Source organism: Mus caroli, chromosome 6 (genome assembly GCF_900094665.2).
Source record: "Mus caroli chromosome 6, CAROLI_EIJ_v1.1, whole genome shotgun sequence".
In the NCBI taxonomy this organism is placed as follows: domain Eukaryota; kingdom Metazoa; phylum Chordata; class Mammalia; order Rodentia; family Muridae; genus Mus; species Mus caroli.
The window spans coordinates 100,435,712-100,456,768 of NC_034575.1; the positions used below are offsets into that span (position 1 = coordinate 100,435,712).

The 21,057-nt window shown below is 34.3% G+C and overlaps 1 protein-coding gene across 7 annotated transcripts in view; it reads left to right on the top strand.

The window, feature by feature from the left end:
• LOC110295968 (contactin-6) overlaps positions 1 to 21,057 on the top strand; it is a 355,090-nt gene that overhangs the window by 287,165 nt on the left and 46,868 nt on the right. For all 7 annotated transcript variants that reach the window (XM_021164391.2, XM_029478903.1, XM_021164390.2 and 4 more), the window contains one exon: positions 10,298 to 10,425. In XM_021164391.2, the coding sequence (XP_021020050.1) occupies positions 10,298 to 10,425 (128 nt within the window). The remainder of the gene's footprint in view (positions 1 to 10,297; positions 10,426 to 21,057) is intronic.

The window sequence follows — 21,057 nt, forward strand, 5'->3', positions numbered from 1 at the left end:
TGCAGAGTCGGCCTGAACTGCACAATGAGCTTAAAACCAGCCTGAGCTAAACTATCTGTTCAGGATTAAACTTGGCAGCAAAGTGAGACTCTGTCTCAATTTCTTGGTTAAAAAATACTGGAAAAAGAGTGATAGACAATATGGATGTAGCTTTGGTACAATCCTAGAATAGCATGTGTGGGGCTCTAGATTCATTCTCTGCCCCGTATCTTAAAGAACATCTGGGATGTTTTGTTTTGTTTTTAGTTTTGTTTATCTTTCTTCCATGAGCTATAGAAAAAAAGAAAAAAAAAAAAAACCTGCGTCTTGAACAAAGGTTGATTTGGCATCCCTCCTCTTAACAAGGCCTCTGTTAATAGATTTTCATTTTGGTTTCCTTTCCTTCTTTCTTCATGTCCTTCACTGTCTAGTACATTTAATCATAGATGCCTAACATAACTCAATATACAGGCTCTGAGAAACCCATTTGTCTGTAGCTAGGACGGACACACACACCAAAACAACAACCAAATACTAGAAATGGCATCAAAACACTTTTGGTGATCCAGTTAAATATTAAGGCATCATCAATTAAGCTCTATGCTATGGTAATTTAACAGATTTATGGGCTATAGACATAGTTATGCTTATACGTGCTTATTCTTTCAAAGGACCAGAGTCTACCCCTAGCACACATACACTGGGTTAATTACTGTAATTCTAATTCCAGTGTGATTTGTGAACATACCCAAATGCCCACAAACAGAGGCACCCACAAACATAAAAACAATAAAATAAATCTTTTAGAAATATTTGGTAAGGATTGTGTCATATTCTTTACTTTCTTGATATAAACAGCCCACAACACAGACTTAATGAATTATTTTTTTTCACATCTTCTGCTACCATCTACAAACATAGAAATCACTCAGCATGCTGAAGGCTAGCTCAGTTGGTAAAGTACTTGTTTACTGTACTAGTCAGGGTTCTCTAGAGTCACAGAATCTATGGGTAGTATCTATATAGTAAGGAAATTTGTTGAAGACTTACAATCTGTAGCCCAAATCCCCAACAATGATCATCAGCAGCTGTGATCTAGGATCCAAGTATCTAGCAGTTGCTCAGTCCTACAAGGCAAGCAGTCAAATAAGAAAGAGAGTAAATCTTCCTTTTTCCAATATCCTTATATAGGTCTCCAGGAGAAGGTGTAGCCCAGATTGAAGGTATGTGCCACCATACCTTTAATCCCAGATGACCTTGAACTCAGAGATCTCCCAGTCTTAATCTTCTGGAACTCATAGCCACTATGCCTCAAGATCTCTACCCCAAGATCCAGGTCAGAAACTTGTATCTCACAGCCTCCAGACTAGGATCACTGGTGAGCCTTCCAATTCTGGATTCTAGTTCATTCCAGATATAGTCAAATTGAGAACCAGGAATAGCCACTATATTTACCATACATCAAAGCCTCAGATTGATCCGCATCCCCAAATAAACCTGGGCTAATGACAGATATAATTATGTAATCTGGAGGTGAGGTAGAGATGGGAGGATCATCAGTTCAAGGTCATCCTCCAATACATAAAAAATGGTCATCACCCAAGTGAGATACTGGCTCATTTGTTAAATAGGCATGTTATGGATGACTATGGCTAATATTTACCTATTTATTTATTTACATCTAAAATGCTGCCTCCCCTCCCAGTCGACCCTCCCCCACAAAAACACAGTGTTTCTCCTCCCAACCTCTCTCCTCTTAGAGGGTGGGACTTCCCCTGGGTATCTTTCTACCTTGGCACATCAAAAGTGTTTCTCCTAGTTCATTAGTATATTGAATTAATTAGTTATATTAATAAATAAATACTCCTGGTCTTTAACGATAAGGATAAATTTATATAGAAAAGACATAGATTTGAAGTACCTGATGTTTTTTTCACCTTATAAAATTTATTTAAATTTAGAAATGGAACTATCTAGTGCTTTCAATTATCACTTTCTTGGATACCCACACATACACACGTACTACATAAAGTACACACATGGTACACACATCATAAAATACTATGCATTCATACCATAGATGCCATATATACATACAGACTACATGTAATACACAAATACATAAGCCATATAGTATGAAGTATATATGATACACATGTATCACACATACTACACATTCTACACACCACACACAAATACACACCATGCACACACACACTACACAAACATACCAAACATACAATTTATACAGATAGTCATTTCTCTCTAACAAAAGTAATATTATTTGCATGTGCCTGGTACATCTTTCTTTATTTATCAAATCACCTCTACTAAAATTATCACTCCTAGTACAATTTCAAGGCTTCAGAAGTTATGAAAATGTTGATGATTTACTTTAAATATTCCATATAGATACTTCTTGTTAAAAACATCTTTGATCTGGAGTTGAATCTCTAGGCAAAAATTATCCCATTAATGTGGAGGCTTGACTATGTTTTAAATATCTTTCGGTATTTCGTTTATTTAAAAACAGCAACTTTGATGGACATTAAAAACCATTAACAAACTTTTAAAATCATACTGACCAGTTGTCTCTAGATAGTCTGTTGAGGGTTCCGTATACAAAGGAACAAAAAAAAAAGGAACTCATGTGCTGGAACTCACTTTTGCTGCTGAGATCATAATAATGGACCTATGACAGCCAGAGGAGTTCAGAGGATAGGAGAGACTCATAACAACTTCTGGAACATTGGGGATTAAAGGATGAATAGGTTTAGACAAGCAGATTGGAGAACAAAACTGTGGCATACGAGGGGAGGAGATTTCATCTGGCTATTCTGAAATCAATCAGGTTTTCATCCGGCTCTTCTTTAAAAATAAAAGCTAAAATACTTTTTATAAACTGTGACTACAAACTTCCCCTATGGGACTCTCAAGAAGACTCTTTACATTATAGGAGGGTGTGTGTGTGTGTGTGTGTGTGTGTGTGTGTGAGAGAGAGAGAGAGAGAGAGAGAGAGAGAGAGAGAGAGAGAGTTTGAATGTCTAGTTATATACATATATATGCTGATTTTTTTTTCCAAAATTTAAAACAATGGAAGAGAGATAAAGTATTCACTCATAAATGTTCATGAACATCCTAGCATGTCTCTCTTAATTCAAATACTAGTAAAGAAAGCAGATACACTGTGCCATGCAGGAGGTGACCTGCATCATTTGGTTTGCCAAGGCCCATTTTAGATACATCTTTCAGACAGCATTGCAACTTAACTAGATCTGTCTTTAAGTTTTATTCACTTTTTAGTGTATGGATGGTCCCATGAGAGAATGTAAACTATGTGGTAACTAATAATTAATTAATTAAATCTGACATTTAAGCCTGGCCAGAGGTGTTTAATAATCACCTCTATTGTCAGTGCCATTTAGAGTTATTGACATGAAGGCTGGGGAAAGAACTCCTTTATGTCTATTTACGCATGTCTGCCTTACTATTTACTCTTCAGTCAGTCAGCAATGCAGACATTTTTGTAGCATAACTACGTGATGACTCCTGAGAGGAAGTTTATTAATTGGCAATGTGTTTAGCATAGATATTACATCACACCTTAACTGTAATGATCGGGTAAAAAGCATTGAAATGCAATATCAATATTTGATGTAAAATGGGCTCTGGGGGGGGGATATTTTACTCTGAGCCTGAATTGTGTAGAGTAAAAATTTATACAGAGTTTTCTGCCTCTCATCTAACTCATTTCATTCCAATCTATTTTACATTTTCCAGATATCAGTAAAATTAGACAGTCAATTAAAATTTCATGGTCTACAGTATTATCTTCAGACAGGACCAGAAGCAATACTCTAGTTAATAATCTCACTATAAAAATAGCAATATTGCTCTAGTTTCAGCAATAAGAAATTATAATTGTTCAATGTCCTAATTTCTTTTATTTTAAAAAATTTAGCTATTGCTAATCTTCTGTGTTCTTACATTTGGATAGGCTATCACACACACACACACAAAATATGTCATTTTCACCTCAGGATAAAGTCTGTATGTAATGGTCTGTTTTCTCTATGTAAGTGATCAGATATTTCTTACATGTTAATAAATTGTACTTATAAAACATGTTAATGTTAGTCAATATTTATACAGTTTATCATATGCATAGATACCATATTCAGTTTAAGGAAAGAAAAAAAAAAAAAAACAACAATAACAACAAAAGACTGCCCAGCACTGAGAGTTTGATGTCCATGCTTTAGATAAAAGATCCTTAATTCTTTATTTGTCATGCTGCTGTACCTCTGTGCTATGTTCTTTGCAATAACCAATGGGGAAGAAGACAGAGGGTTGAGAATCAGGCTGATGGACATTACAGCTTTTCTTTGCTTTATTTGCTCACAGGATTCCTTGTGACAGAAGGTAGAAATATTGTATGCTGTCACTTGATAATATCTGACTTTAGCATTAGTCTCATAATGTCTCTACATTGCATCGTTTCTACAAACCACAGTGAAAATTACCCAGTATCATTTTGCTGATGCGCATGCTTTACTGTACTTAGTTCCTATCTTAGGCACCAATTATGAAATGAAGTGATTAATTTGATATAGAAAATACTAACTGTTCCCCCTTTCTGTCAGTCAGATGGCCTTGATACATCTATACATGCAAAAGTCATTAAAGTCACCAGGTTATACAACATTTCAAATATAAACGTCATAATGTACAATTGATTAAAATAAAAGAGCACTTAGACTACTTAGACTTAATAAATGGTATTAAATGTTTCTACTTAATTAAATAAAGAGATGAGTATCCCGATTAAATAGATACTTGGGAATAAAGATGTAAGGGGAAGAGTGTTTTCCTCAAAGGCATAGACACAAATGAAGTGCAAAAACTTATTGACACCAAAACAAAAAGACGGTTGAGGAACAGAGAATTATAGATGAGTTTAGATAGAAAGTACACTGCTGGATCCAAATAGACAAAGACTTTAAGTGATGTCTGTATACAGTAGTTTTAAGTATTGCACAAAGCAAAAGTCCAAATAGTCAGGTGAGTACTGAACTGCATAAGAATGGGAGGAAGAGCTAGCATGGAAAGAATCTAATATTTATAACAACTCTATTTTGAAGGGCCAAACACAAATATCAAGGTTTTAGAGAGGAGAGGAAGGACTGTAAATCACAGTTGCAAGCATCATCTTGGCATTACACTCCTTTCAACCCCAGGTATCCTGGTATCCTCCATGCCCATTCCTGCCCCCACTTGCTGTAGCTGTCCAGTAGCCATGGATGAACTGGGTAACTGAAAGGGGGACTGGAAATGAAAAAGGACAGGGTGGCAAGAGAAGGATGAAGCCAAGACAACTGTTTCTCACATAATAGCATGGGTTCCTCAAGATTGAGGAGGAGAGAAGATCTTGGAACATACAGGGAAGCCTGCAGAGTTGACACAGCAAATTGCAGTTTCAGTGAAAGATCTCAACTCCAACACCTAGGTGGAACTCTCCTGAGAAACTGCATCTGAGTTGTGAGCAGGGCTGGTTTAGAAAAGCTAAGAAAAATTTTAAAATGCACACAAAAGGACATACAATATTTTCTGTCACATTTTAGGGGACCGCTGGAGTATCTGAAAGTCAGATTAAGAAAAATCTTCTATTAAAGCTCGTTCTATGCAAATAAAATTATGCACCCATGCAAATATGAATCCAGTTAATGCTGCTGTTAGTAACTGTATCTTTTGTAAACTGATTTAGAGTCTGAAACTGAATGAATGCTTTGGTAAAAATAAGTGTTCCTTGTTCTTGATCAGAGAAACGGTTCTTGTTCAAGCTTAATATTTAGCAGTGTATTTATTATATAGGGATAGCCCTCAGCCCCATCCTTTGTTTTAGCTGGATTAAGTTGCTTTGTTTCAGCTACATTCTGTTGCAAAGCAAGCACAGCAGGCAGTCTGCTCCTGGAGAAAATTGTAGGTGCAGAAAGGTAGAAGACTCCACCTAGGTGGGGTGGAAGACCAACTGTGACAAACATTTAAGGTATATTTAGCCTTCTCAAGGAATGGGGAAGGGCACAACTTGCCATAGGATTTTATGTATTAATGTTTGAAAAGCATTAACATACACACACTCACTCATACACACACTCACTCATACACACACACACACACACACACACACACACACTCACTCATACACACACACACACACACATACTCACACATACTCACACACACACAAACACATGCACACACGCACACTCACAAGCGCACATATTTTCAAGTATTAGGTAAAAACAAACACTGCATTTTTCACTAAATAAATGGACTATGAAAATCTGCATTCATAGGGACTGAGAGTGGAAGAGTAATGACCTAAAACCTGGAGTAAAGAGTAGGGAGGGGAAAGATCAGAGGCTACTCAGTGAACATAGCATTGCCATTTGACAGGTAGGCTCTGTTATTTCCTAACACAATGATGAAGTTGAAAAAAAAATCAACAGTAATGTATTATGTATCTCAAAATAATTAGAAGAAATAAACTTGAATCTATTTATCATAAAATAATAATAAAATTTTATGGTGGTAGCTATGTTCGTTGCTATGAGTGTATTAGCACTCAGTGCATTCGTGAATCTAACTTCCACATTTTCCCTTACAAATCTGTGTAAACATTATGTGTCAATCAAAAATATGGACTTACAAGCTTCAGATATACCATACTGATACCTATGTTAAAAATGAACTGGGAATTGAACTTGCTCTTTTTTCTGTTGTATTTTTTAAGAAGTTAAGGAAGTGTTTGCATATTTAGAGATGAGAGTGACTGAACTATCCTAAAAAGCCACTGAAATAGAGTCAGAGACAGTTAAGTGGTTTAATGTATTATTGTCATTCAATCTGCATGACTGAGACACAGGTACTATTAATGTCCTTCTACTACACTGAGAACATCTGGACACTTAGGGTGTTAACCAGCTCTGATCATCTAAATATTAAGTTTAGGTGCTTAGATTAAGTCATAGTCCATTTGACCCCCAAAGTGCATTCTTTTTACCACATTGATAACAATATTGACACAAAAGAAAAATAATCCTTAGCTCAGTATGGCCATCATAGTTAACTGCAGTGATAGAAAATTGATGTTCAAAACTCTTTTCCTAACAGAGGAATGCCACATTAAGGATGATGTTAAAATCTGAGGAACTCTGGGACCACAGAGCTAGATCAGTCAGGAAAGTGTTTGCTGTATGAGTCTAAGGACTTTGTTAGAGTTCTGTACCCAGACCCCATGTGAAAAGCTGGGTAACAGCATGAGTTCCCTTAATCCCATCAAGAGTGGGGAGGAGAGAAGATCTTGGAACACTGGAACATGCTGGGAAGCCAGCAAAGTTGACACAGCAAATTGCAGTTTCAGTGAGAGATCTCACTCCAGCACCTAGGTGGAACTCTCCTGAGAAACTGCATCTGAGTTGTGAGCAGGGTTGGTTTAGAAAAGCTAAGAAATTTTTAAAAATACACACAAAAGGACATACAACATTTTCTGTCACATTTTAGGGGACCGCTAGAGTGTCTGAAAGTCAGATTAAGAAAAAAATCTTCTATAAAAGCTCATTCTATGCAAATAAAATTATGCACCCATGCAAATATGAATCCAGTTAATGCTGCTGTTAGTAACTGTATCTTTTGTAAACTGTTTTAGAGTCTGAAACTGAATGAATCTTTCATAAAAATAAGTGTTCCTTGTTCTAAAGAAAAAGATGTGATAAGGATTTTGGCTATATGTAATTTATTGGTCACTTTTACATATTTTACTTATTCTTGGAGGTATTATGCTGAGTCATTTACACTTAATAGCTCATAATTTCTTCCACTTTTGACCAGTCATTACTAATATCTTGGAAAATAGTATGTTCAGTATTTAACAGTCTTTGTTTCTTGAATCAGTATTATAACACCAAAGAAGCTGCTTCAAACATAGGTCCCTAGACAACATTGGATTAATAATCTAAGAAGAAAAATAAGTGTCATCATTATTCCATTCTTGGTTGCCTATTTAAATTTATTTTGATTTTGTTGAAAACCTTCCCACAATTCTATGGTGTTAAAAATTTCCACACTAACTTACATGATCAATAGTGTATCATTAAGTCTGAAATTGTAAAATATATGGTCATTCACATTATTATTCTTTATTTTCTTCTTTATAATTGCACTTGAGTGTTGACTACTCATTTAGATTTCCATTTTAATACCAGAATGTTCTTCCTGATTTCTGACAGGTAGTCAAATTTATATGTATCATGTCTGCACTTTGTTCTTTATATTCCAAGGAAGCTTAAGTGCAGTGTAAGTAGACAACTTTAAAACCCTTCACTCATATGTCATACACAACTCTCCTGATAATATATCTGTGCAAATAGCCCAAAACAAGGAGAGTAAAATATCAGTCTTCGTGTTTCTCTGTAAATGTTGCCAAAATCATGAAGTAAATGTTTCATGAGTTCATAGTGTGCCTTTCCCTAATCTATAAATACTAGTTATTCACTGTAACTTAGTTGTTAGAGGTATTTGATTTTTTTATTCTTGTTGTATTTGAGGAGTGATTGCTTATTGTAAGGTAGAAGTAGCATGATGCTCATAATCACATAAAATACTTTATTGTCCAATATTAAATTATTTTAGGTTTCAGAAAAAAATTAATATTCTTTCCTAGAATTAGAGAATGCAAAGAATTGCTTATTATCATGATTTCTCATTAAGTCAACTAAAGGCCTGCACATTGTATGATAGAATAACTGTAATTATATCAATGATGTGGTATTATAATTCTTAAGGTACATCAGAATTTACTGACTGGGAGTCTCATAAGTCAGAAATATAATATACATCTGCTCTGGGAGAATACGGTACTGTCATCAATTACCTGGCCTAGAATTCTCTAAATCCTTTCATACTCACTGACAGAAATTTGGAATTCTTTCTCAGTAGTTAGCCCAGCATCAGGCTCTGGTTTCATATAAATTCTAGTTGGCTTATATTCACTGTGGTTCAAATTGGATAATTAATTATATTAGCTCCATTTTGTGTTATACACATAGTAGAAACATTGGCCTGTTTGTACTTCTACAAATAACATTTTGTTACTATTTAATAGTTATGACATGCATGAAAATAGGATCGTCCAACATCCTTTGTCATTAACTGTAGTCACTAACATTAGTTTGTTGCCCCTTTCTTTAGTAGAATTCTGAATATCACATAGTACTTTTTACACAGTGTTTTTGAAATGTTGCTAAGGGAAACTGCCTGCCAGTGCAATGGAAACATACATTTGGAAAAAAGTTTTGTTTGTCCCCATTTTTGTCTCTTTAATTAAAATATTTTGGTTTGCTTTGTTTTGTTTTTCCAGTACACAGGGTTTCTCTGTATAGCACTGGCTGTTCTGGAATACACTCTGTAGACCAGACTGGCCTTGAACTTAGAAATCTGCCTGCTCCTGCCTCCGAAGTGCTGGGATTAAAGGTGTGTGCCACCATGCCTAGCTAAATAAAATATTTTGTGATGAGTTAAGAAAGAACATGCTTGGGTTTTCTCCATTGACTTTAAAATTATGATGTTTACGTAGACAATTTCTCTATGTCAGGGAAAACTTAAGGTGGGCCACCCTGTAAAAGATTGAAGCTTACTAGTTGTTCCTCCTTTGTGTACAGTATGGTATAAGAATATTTAATTCCAAGTGATACATGAATAATTCATGCTTATACCTCCTTCTACTACTTTTTGTAATTATGTACATAACAAATGAAGCTCTTACACACAAAACCATATAGATGACCCCTTCAAATATCTAGCAGGGGTAAATATTTCCATTGTCCACATCTTGTTCGGTTATTAAAGGGTCTATATAAGACTTGGTTTATGAATACACTAGTTAAGATGCTAAATTTAGCCTCCATTTTCCCAAATCCAAGTTCAATTTTCAAAAGACAGTTGACTATCCCAAATGTATAACAAATACCTACGTTCCTTATTCGTCCATCAATCTAGTGTTCGAGCATCAAAGACTCAGTCATTTAATTTTTAAGCTACATAGAAATAAGCAGTAATCATTCACGTGATAGAGTAAGTAATCTGTGTTAAAACAAAATCTTATGCCTTTTGTGCCAATGTTTAGATTTAAGATGGTTTCTAATTAAAAGCATGATAATAAAAAATGAATATTATCATATATTCATGATTTAAACATTATTTGTAAATGTATATGATTTGTTCATATCAAATAGCCGTTCATTTTATATTTTCTTTCTAGAGTTCTTTTATTGGAGGATGGCAGCCTGAAGATATGCAATGTCACCAGATCAGATGCTGGGTCTTACACCTGTGTGGCTACAAATCAATTTGGCAATGGGAAAAGCAGTGGAAGTCTCGTGGTGAAAGGTAATCTGTTGTTCTCTGGAGGCATTTTTGGCTATTACAATCACCTTGACATAGCTTGACTTGGAGTAACATTATTATATGTGTGGAATATTTAATTCAACATTTATTTAAGAGTTTTGCTACCATAATTCATTAATTGGTGTCCTGTTTAGGAATGCGATGCTACCGTAAATGTGAATACTTTGGCAGTTAAACAAGGTCAATAAGTCACTTGGCAGAGTTCAAACCTGTTGTGCAATAATAAAAATATCCCACATGCCTTAGTGTTTAGAGCCATGGGCACTTGAGTAAAGTTCCCAGGTAGCTTCTTTCTTGGTTACATGCCTCTCTGGTGCCTTTGTTTTATATGAACATTTTCCCTGCGTATTAGTTACTTTTCTATTGAGGTGGTAAAACACCAGGCCTGCAGAAACTTGATGAAAGAAGGGAGTGTTTTCTTGTTTTTGAGGAGATAACAGTCCATCCCTGTTATAGCATGGAGTATGACAACAGACAGGCAGGCATAGTGGAAGTCAGCAGCTGAAATGTCACATCATTGAGAATCAACCCTTTTGTAACTTCAAAACCCTCACCAAGTGACAGACCTCCTCCAACACGGCCATACCTCCTAGTCCTTCCTAAAGAGTTTTTCCATCTAAGGAGCAAGTTTTAAACATATATGCCTGTGGGGGCCATTCTCATTCAAGCCACAATTCTGCATGTGAAATTCAAACCAATTTATAACCTATTTGTTTTGTTTAAACAACTCTTGGTATATAACTAAAGAGAGACAGAGTTTTGTGGACACATATTAATAAGCAGATTTTTTAAGAGAAAAAAAGGATAAAATTACATTGTCCAATATTCCTCTCTTAGCAAATAGATAAGCTTTTATAATTTCAGAAGATAAAACTACATGTTTCACTGTTAAGTCTTTTAAGCTACTATCAACTGAAATGTACCTGCATTTATCACCAAGGGACATAATTAGTATCAGTGTTGTCTATTCTCTACTTTTGCAAGTTTTTTATATTTAATATCAGCTCAAAAATAATGTTTATGAGAAGCTATGTCACTACTATCATTTATGCCTCTTGGATGGTAAAAATGACTATCCCACTAAAGCTCAGAATGTAGATAATTAGGCCCAAATGATTCAATTCTACAATTTTGTTTTCACATATTTTCTTTTTAAAAAATAAATATATTCAAGAAAAAGCAGTTAATAACTAACTTCAGCTATCATTTAAAATAACTCAGAGGAAATAAAAACTTATCTTTATCCCTGGTAGGGTATTTCTGTCAACTTGTCTCAAGTGTGCAACATAATGTCAACAATTGTCTGAGACACTCTGGGAAAATGTAACTGATAAGAATTGATGTGTCAAAAATCCCACCAGTGTGAAACATTTGCAAAAACAAAAAGACATTACCTTTAGATTGTATTGTCATCAGTTTCTAAGACAGAGATGGACTTGATGTATCAACACATATGTCGTGGTTTCATTGAATAACATGATATTCTCTAGCAAAATTTTCAATGTTTATATACAGAAAATGTTTTACATTTAAGTATTTTATATTAGAGGAAAAAAACATGTCATGAAAGAGAAATATTTGCATTTCATTACATCATTCCCAAATAAGATAATATAGAATATATATGTTCATTGAATGACAGTAGGTGATAATGTATGGTGGTAAATGCACTTGCATTGTAGTCAAATGTTAGTGCTTTAGCGAAACCCATTGGTATGCAAATAGGAAGTAGGAAAGAGATATGAGGTAGTAGTAATGTGTTCTATGAGGATCCATTTATGTGGAATATTGAGGAATTCAACTTGTCTACACTCCAAAATACCATAACTGGCCTGATGATTTTGCTGGTAAAAAACTTCCATTCCTTCATAACAATGTCTAAGGAAAGAAAAAGCTATTTGGATAGATTGAACTGAATTCAAGGCTTCTTCAAAGGCCTTTGAAACCTTTAGTATTATGATAGTCACTGCATAGTAATAATCAATGAAATAAAGACGAAAGGTGACTTACTTAGAAATGTCTGGAATGTGCTTTGTTTTGGTGATCATAGTGATATATTTGAGTCAAATCATTTTGCTTCTGTGTTCTGCAGGATTGATTCAAGTTCTTGTAATGGGAATAAGTTCATCTGTATTTAAGGGCATTTCTAACACCCCACCATGATCCATAAATACTTTATTTCCAAAAGAAAGACATGATTAAATAAAAGTATTTTGAGTGTTTTGTTTGTTTACAGAAAACAACAGACTTGCCTTCTTGCCTACCATATCTATTTGTTAATTTTTTAAAGTTTTTGAGGTTTTCATAAATAAGTATACCCTACACATTATTTGCACCCCTCCAACTCTTTCTGTGTCCCCCAATCTCACTAAAATTCATGAGTTCTCCTGTAATTATCATTGATATATATATATATATATATATATATATATATATACATATATATATATGTACATATATAACTGACAGAGTCTAATTAATGTGGATCATATATTCATGTGTTTCGATCTGAACAATTGTAACTGAATAAACTATTGGGGAGCATACAGTGAAGAATACTGACTGATTCTCCCTTTCTAGTAGCCTTGACTACCTGTAGCTCTTCACCAGTGATGGGACTCTGTGAGATTTTGCGCCTACAAGTTGATGTATTGACTCCTGTGGTCAACATGCAAGTCTTGTTTAGGCAAACACATTGTTAAAGTTTTATGCATACAGTGTCCCTCTGAAGTCTAGAAGACATTATCTCCCAACAAGAGTACTGTTTTTATGGCTGATACCTTTGATCTAAGTGGTTCAGTTTGACTTTAGTGGGCCCCAGCTTCCTCTTCCATGGTCATCTTCTTAGAGATTATCTAATTACTGACCCATTACATTGATAGTTTGGGACTGCTTATTCTTTAAGCACAGTAAAATATATAGGGCAGGAGGAATTTCTGTATTAATCTGAGATGAATTCCAAGTTATAGATCACTAACAGGAGCTGCCTGTGTCCAGGGTAGAGAGACTGAGCAGGAGCTTAATCTCCTACAACTCAGCCCATAGGGATGCTTTCTGCCCCAGCTTATTTTCTCTAAAAAAAAAAAAAAGTGACAATTTTGAAAATTTCAGAATCCAACCTTCTTAAAATAATTTGCAGCAATTATTGTGTTTGAAAAATTAAGATATTAAACTACTTTCACTTTTCCAATCTTTGGGTTTCTATTTACTGATTTCCAATAGATATAAACTGTATAAGAGGTAAATAGGAATCTATAGAAAACTGAAGAGTTTTGTGAAAGAAATCCATTGTGCTAGTGTTTATGACAGCACTGGAGGGTGCCTGACTTGAAGACATGTCCATGCTAATGTGGCTTCTGTCAGTATGTGTGATTGTCAAGTTACTCATATTTATTTGTGCATAGTCATAGAAATAAAATTTGTTAGATTCTATTTATTCTTCAGAAAATATACACTTCTTACTTTACGGGATTTTGAGATCTCTTCTTCTTTACCATTAACAAGTACCCTTTACAAAATGAATTTACAGATAGTTAATTATATCCATTCATAAGTAAATAAAATAACACATTCCTACAAAACAAATGTACAGTGCATTTACAAGAAATTTTAAAAACTGTTATTGGCCTAAAGCATATAATCTTGATTAGACTGTCTAACTTTCATATCCTGTCTTAACTAGAACATTTTGTCTCATTTCCTTACATTCAGGGCTGAGGAAGGTAACATTGGTTAAAATTAAAAGAAAATTATTATTTTATAATCTATGAATCTGTAGTCTTAGTCTTAGAAAATAGTAAATGTTGAACTAACCTTTTTCTTGCCTATTAAAAAACAGAGTCATTTGGTTGTTCAGATGGCTTAACATGTGCTAGTATATGTGTTTTTTGAAACTTAAGGTCCATCTAATGGTCATTGCAAAGTCAAAGATAGGTTAGTTTCTCAAACCTAAATTAGCCCATGCTAGTGACCATAGGGTAACAGAGTGGTGGGTAACAAATCAGAAGTTTCAATAAAGCTGATAAAACAATCATATCCCTTTAAATTTACTTATCAGCTTCAGTCATGCAGGAAATGTTGCTCTTAGATAACATGTAAAAAGATAATAGTTACAAGAGTGAGATATTTTCCAGCTTAGTTTTAGCCGATACGGCTTATCTGTGTTAAGAGGATTCTGAAGTTATCTGCACTGTGTGCCTGGAAATTTCTGTTTCACTAATGCAGCGGGATGAGGCAATTTTCCATTCAGACACTGTGAATGCAATTAGCAGCTGCCTTGCCAGATCCTTGCAAGATGCCCAGTGTGATCTGAGGACATGTTCCATAGGCACAAAGGGGAATTCAAAAGGAAGAAAAATAGTTTTAAGTGTTTTTATTTTTGAGGACTTGGATTAAAAAAATAACATTCTATACATACACAAAGGGGTATATGAATATCACAAAAAGGAGTGAATTATTTGATTTGGCATTTAGAAAATTATTAAAAAGCAGAGTAACAGCAGGCTATAAAAATGAATCTTGTTTGCAGGCAACATTTGTTTTTGTTTCCCCACTGGAGAAGTTTTGGATGTTCAATTATAGGCCTCATTGCTTCAGCATTATTTTCAACTGAAATGTCGGAACTTGGAAAAGCATATCTAATGTGCAAATTAAGTTTATTGGCACTCATTTAGTTGTTTATTCTTTGTGATAGAAGTCTTTATTATCCCTGCATACAGAGTGCCCTGTGCTTTTTCTCATGCAGAAGGAGAGCACTCCCTAACATTGGTCAGCATTACTGAGAGGAATGCATACCGAAGACTGGTAGAAAATCGGAGTCTTTGCAGATTTAAACAGCAGTATAGAGGCTTTGGGGTTGTTAGCACAACCCTGTCAAAAAGTCCACCTTTATCATAAAGCACCACTTGTCTAAACAAATCAAATGTACAATCTCAGAGAAATGGCAAAGTTCAAATTGAGAGAACATTAGTAAAATTTTTTGTGAGAATGACAATCCCACGCACAACTTTCATCTCATAGTCTATATTTCTCCATCAGAAAGGGATTTGATGTATTTTAATGCAGATATTTTTTGAATTATAAAATATTGGTGCATGAATTATTCATCAGCTTTATTGAAACTTCGAATTGTTGATGAAATATGTGTTAAATTTTGACACTGGTCAGGATAATTATTTTATTTTCCCTTCAATGCCATGATTAATATTGGAGTGGATTCTTGGTCCCTTAAATACTTGATGCTTATACATTTTCAAGTACATTTGTAGAAACAAACAAAACCATACAGTATATTCTAGCTTTTTATAGGACTGTAAAGTGTCAGATGAAAAATAGTCCAAGTGATATTGTTTTTTATAAGAAATATAAATTTGATCCATCCCATAATCAGCCACCAAACGCAGACACCATTGCATATGCCAGCAAGATTTTGCTGAAAGGACCCTGATATAGCTCTCTCTTGTGAGGCTATGCCAGTGCCTGGCAAACACAGAAGTGGATGCTTACAGTCAGCTATTGGATGGAACACAGGGCCCCTAAGAGAGGAGCTAGAGAAAGTACCCAAGGAGTTAAAGGGGTCTGCTACCCTATAGGTGGAACAACAATATGAACTAACCAGTACCCCCACAGCTCGTGTCTCTAGCTGCATATGTAGCAGAAGATGGCTTAGTCAACCATCATTGGGAAGAGAGGCCCCTTGGTCTAGCAAACTTTATATGCCCCAGTACAGGGGAACACCAGGGCCAAGAATTGGGAGTGGATGGGTAGGGAGCAGGGTGGGGGGAGGGTATAGGAAACTTTCAGGATAGCATTTGAAATGTAAATGAAGAAAATCCCTAATAAAAATTGGAGAAAAAAAGAAATATAAATTTGATTACACAAGGACAGTATTAGCCAATTAAACTAAGAGCTTTGAAACTGAATAGCTGGCATATCTGATTTGTAGTCTAGAATCTGCAGTGCCGTCTGATAGGATAAATGGCAGTCCCTATTTTGATTATTAGCTCTCATGTAGGTCTGTATTTAATTGGACATACTTAATTTCCAGGAAAACATTTTATATAAATTTTCATAATTCCTAAACTTGCATATATATATATATATATATATTATGTATATGTACATATATATATATATATATATATATATATATTCATATCATTGGGGTATATCTTGATGTCTCTTACCTAATTGCATTTTTGTTTGTTTATTTATCTTTTCTCCTGGAATTATTTACTATTTACTCTGTGATATTTAAATATTAACATAGAAGGTAAATATCTAATAGCGACTTCAGGTAAACTTATATATATGAACCATGATGACCACAATTACTTTGTGTTTTGAAATTAAGTAATATCCAACCTGTGGTAGAATATAATCAAAGTGCTACATGTACATTTTAGTGTGTCTGACCATATCTTAGTAGATAATCTTAGCATGCCTCAAAATATGCTACCGTTCCAGTTTTATGGTTTGTATGCATGAGCAGAAAGAGCTTATTAAATAATGGTTATTTTTTTCCACTTCCAATTACCTTGAACGGGAGAGCATATCCTACTAATTTCTGGTTTTGTTTTGTTCTAAGCATTGTCAGGGAGCAAATGCTTTGAGTTTTCTGTGTTTTCATGCCCTTGTTTGTTTGTTTGCTTAGTGTTCTGGGGACATGACAGTAACTCAGCTCCACATTTATCTTAGTTTCTCCCTTCCATATCAATCTGTGTGCTCCTATGCACAGTGCAGTGTGGATAACAAGTGTCACCCTGCAGGACACTTGTGCTCTGTGGTTATGCATCTTAACTAACTCCTTTTGTGGCCTCTGGCCAGCACACCTGCATTTCCCCCAGCATCTTCTCTCTGGTCTCCACCATTGCACAGAAGGTTTTTATGTTTGTGGCATTCTTAGATTCCATGTATAAATTACAATATTTTTTCTCTTTCTGAAAATAATTCTTACAGTGTATTATGGCTTATTTCACATGTCATCCTGGAAGATCTATGCTGTCAGAAAGGAAAATGCCTCTGATCAACTGGCTGAATAATATTCCTATATTCCAATGACAACCTGTTGTGATAGCCTATATTTTCTTTATCCATTCAATGGAAAATAGATGCATGCTATGCTTTTATATATTAACTATTGAGAACTATGCTGCAATGAACATGGACTTTAATAAGAGCAAGTAATGCTGGATAACATGAAAGCTCTCATCTAAAGTTTGTAAAATGCAATCTTCATATTGATTTTTTTCTCTAATGATCGTACCCAATTAACAATATCAGGAAGAGAGTATGTGTTATTTTTGCTTCACAGCCTTAACAACACTTATCTCTTGTTTTTTTGTTAATAGCTCTTCCAAAAGGTGTGAGTCTTTGATTTGCATTTCCTGGATGATAAAGAGTGTTAAGTATCTTCATAGATAGGTCTTGGTCATTTATTTCTTTTCTTTGGGGAAATATGTGTATTTATTTACAACCTGGATTGCTGTTATATTATTAAAACACTTATCCTTAGCAGAAAAACAGTTCTAGTAAAACACGGAGATAAGAAAATTAAGAGAAATAAAAAGACTTAGCAGATTAGAAATCAGAAATATTCAAAAATTCATAGAAAGGGAATTGTATTTCTAAAGAATATTTCAATGTTTCCAATCTTAACAAGTTATCTTGTAAGAAAAAAAATCATAGAATCCTATCACCTATTTGAAGTGTTATCTATACACTATCATACTTTATATTGGTATCTTAGCAATACTTCCAGTCTTGTTATAGTTCTATGAAGGCAGAGGCCCATGTCTGTACAGAGAATAGACTGATTATGTGTTTTGTATGTTGTGGATCTCAGGGTGGAGTTGATAACTTCAAGCAGTCACCTTGGGAACATTATCACTCACAAATTAAGATTTCAACCATTTCATTGGTATAAAAGAAAATAAAATATAAAATTATTAGGTTCATCATGGCTAATGATACCATGTACCCTTTTAAAACTTCCAAAATGTTCTGAGACATTATGAAATGTTAATAACATTCTGAACTATTGATATAATGGACCAATTTATTTTCTTTAAGAAAAACATATTTTATGTTTCTGACAGGATTTTTGTAATTAATTTCCCTGTCTAATAGCAAGTTCAGAGCTGAAGGTCAATTATGGAAACGTCATTGGTAATTATGACAATCTATACATAAAATTATCAAAAGTGTCCTATGAAACTTTCCCTTTTATCTCTGAGAGGCAAGATGGGTTTGTAAAACTATTTTGGTGTGGTGACTTTGCCTTGCCAATATATAGAAAAAATGTTATACCACCCTTTCTCTTTTTCATAGGGGATAAACTTTAAAAAGTAGTTATGTTTATTACTTTAGAAGCTATATAAAAACAATGTTATGTAGAACAACTTTCATGACCATCTTTTATTAAAGAAAACATTTTCTGTCTTCTACTAAAGAAAACATGTAAAACTGCACATAGAACCATATAGTATGGTACAAAGAGTCTTAGGTACATATCACCCAATGTGGACATTTTTTTAAAATAACCTATTTTCTAAATTTGTTTCATGTATACCTTATCAGCAACCTCAACTCTGATCATAATTATCTGGAGGCAGATTCCATATATTCTATTTCATCTGTTAAGCAATTCTAGAAGTGTCTTAAAATATTTAGTAATAATTTTTAAAATAAAATTAAAATAATGTTATTATTTTAAAAATTATCAGCTATTTCTATAATATTGAGGGTTTTAGTTTTTGTGATTATTTAATAAATATTAAGATTTTTATATATGTACATTACTCACATAAACTGTATACTCACGTGTATCTATATAATCTCTACTTCACAAAATATATTTAGTATACAAGTGGAAAATATTCTGCATCTGTTAAGTATAAGAATTCTTAAATTACTGTATGTCTGTAACTGAGGAATTCTGAAGTTTCATTACACTCAACTGTTCTATGGAGTTCTGAGAATTTGTTCAACTCACAGGATTAAATCCTGGCAATGTTGGCTCACCAAGTGCACATCTGAAATTTTCCTGACTAATAACCATTTTATTCACAGCAAACTTTTGCTCTCGATTCAAAGTATTGGATACTTTCTGATGCTACATTTAATACAGTGTTATTTTTTCCTAAAATAGAAATGTCATTTTAAAATCTTATGATTTTTTTTCCTCCCAATCTTGCATTTGAGATAACTATACAAATCCACTGGAGAAGCTTAGGAAATTTACTGAATCAGTATTTCATGTGGGAATTAAGAAATTTATATTTTGAGGACATTTGACAATAAATTCTTGTGCATGTGTAATTTTAGAATCACTGTCATACACATCCTAAGAACATAAATGGTACATGCAAGAAGAATAAAACAATGTAAAATGGATTATTTATCCTTTTGGTTTCAATTTAAAGATGTTTAATGAATCTAAAAGTTTCACAAGTAATAGTCTTCCATAGTCCACTTCCCCTCATTTAATTCCAGACTCTAAGGCTCTCACTTATTAATAAATTGCAAGTAGACTTTTAGCATTAATGAAACTTAGGTAACATAAATTGTCTATTAGACTGTATCTACACTTAGGAAGGACTAGACTGTGTGAAAACACGTGCATTACATTAGCTATGATAGAAGTGATTTGAAGGAGTCACTCAGATGCTTGACTTTATTAACACATTCAAGAATATGCAAATAAAGAAATTAATGGATTAAAACCAAGTCTTATTTTTCCCTGCAAGTACTCTTAAAGACTGTGCATATTTGTGTAACTCAAGTGCACCACTCCTATTCTCTGCAAGTGTAGTCTTGCCATTCTAATGTGCATATACTGAGTTTTCTTTTGGTGCTGTGCAAGGCTGCAGAGTGATGTCTGTAAGAGAATAACCAGTGCTTCATTGCTGTTTCAATACCATTATGTTGGTTCTCACACCATTTGGGGAGGGAAACATGGATCCCAAGCATTGCTTTGTTTACATAGGAGGATATCCACAGGGGATGCTATGCTTGGGTAACAAAGCATCAAGTTTTCACTTTTCTTGGGAAATGTGTTTGCCTATACAGTTATTCCTCCCTCTCTACATGGTAGTTGCTACTCTTCTTGCTGTGACAGAATACCAGACTTAATCAACTTAGCGAAGACAGTAGTTTTTGTGCCCACAGTTTGAGAGGATACGGTCTGTGGGTGGGGTAGGCATAGCAACAGAAGTATAAGGTACTTCTTTACTGTTATGCTTGACATTATTAACCCATTCAAGAATATGCAGATAATGAAATTAATGGATTAAAACCAAGACTTATTTTTCCCTTCAAGTACTCTTAAAGACTGTGCATATTTGTGTAACCCTAGTTACACAAATTCTCTGCAAGTGTCTTGCCATTCTAATGTGAATCTGATCACCTGTCTCATTAGTCAGAAATTGGGGAAAAACACAAATACTAGTATTTGCCTGGCTTCCTCATTTTCCGCATTTGATTTAGTCTTGGACCTTAACCTGGGGTATGGTAGCACCAATTTTCAGGATGCATTGTTTTGCCTTCATATAAATTGTTTAGAAATACTTTCAAATACAGGGCCAGGGGTGTGATTCCCAAGTGATTCTAAATCCA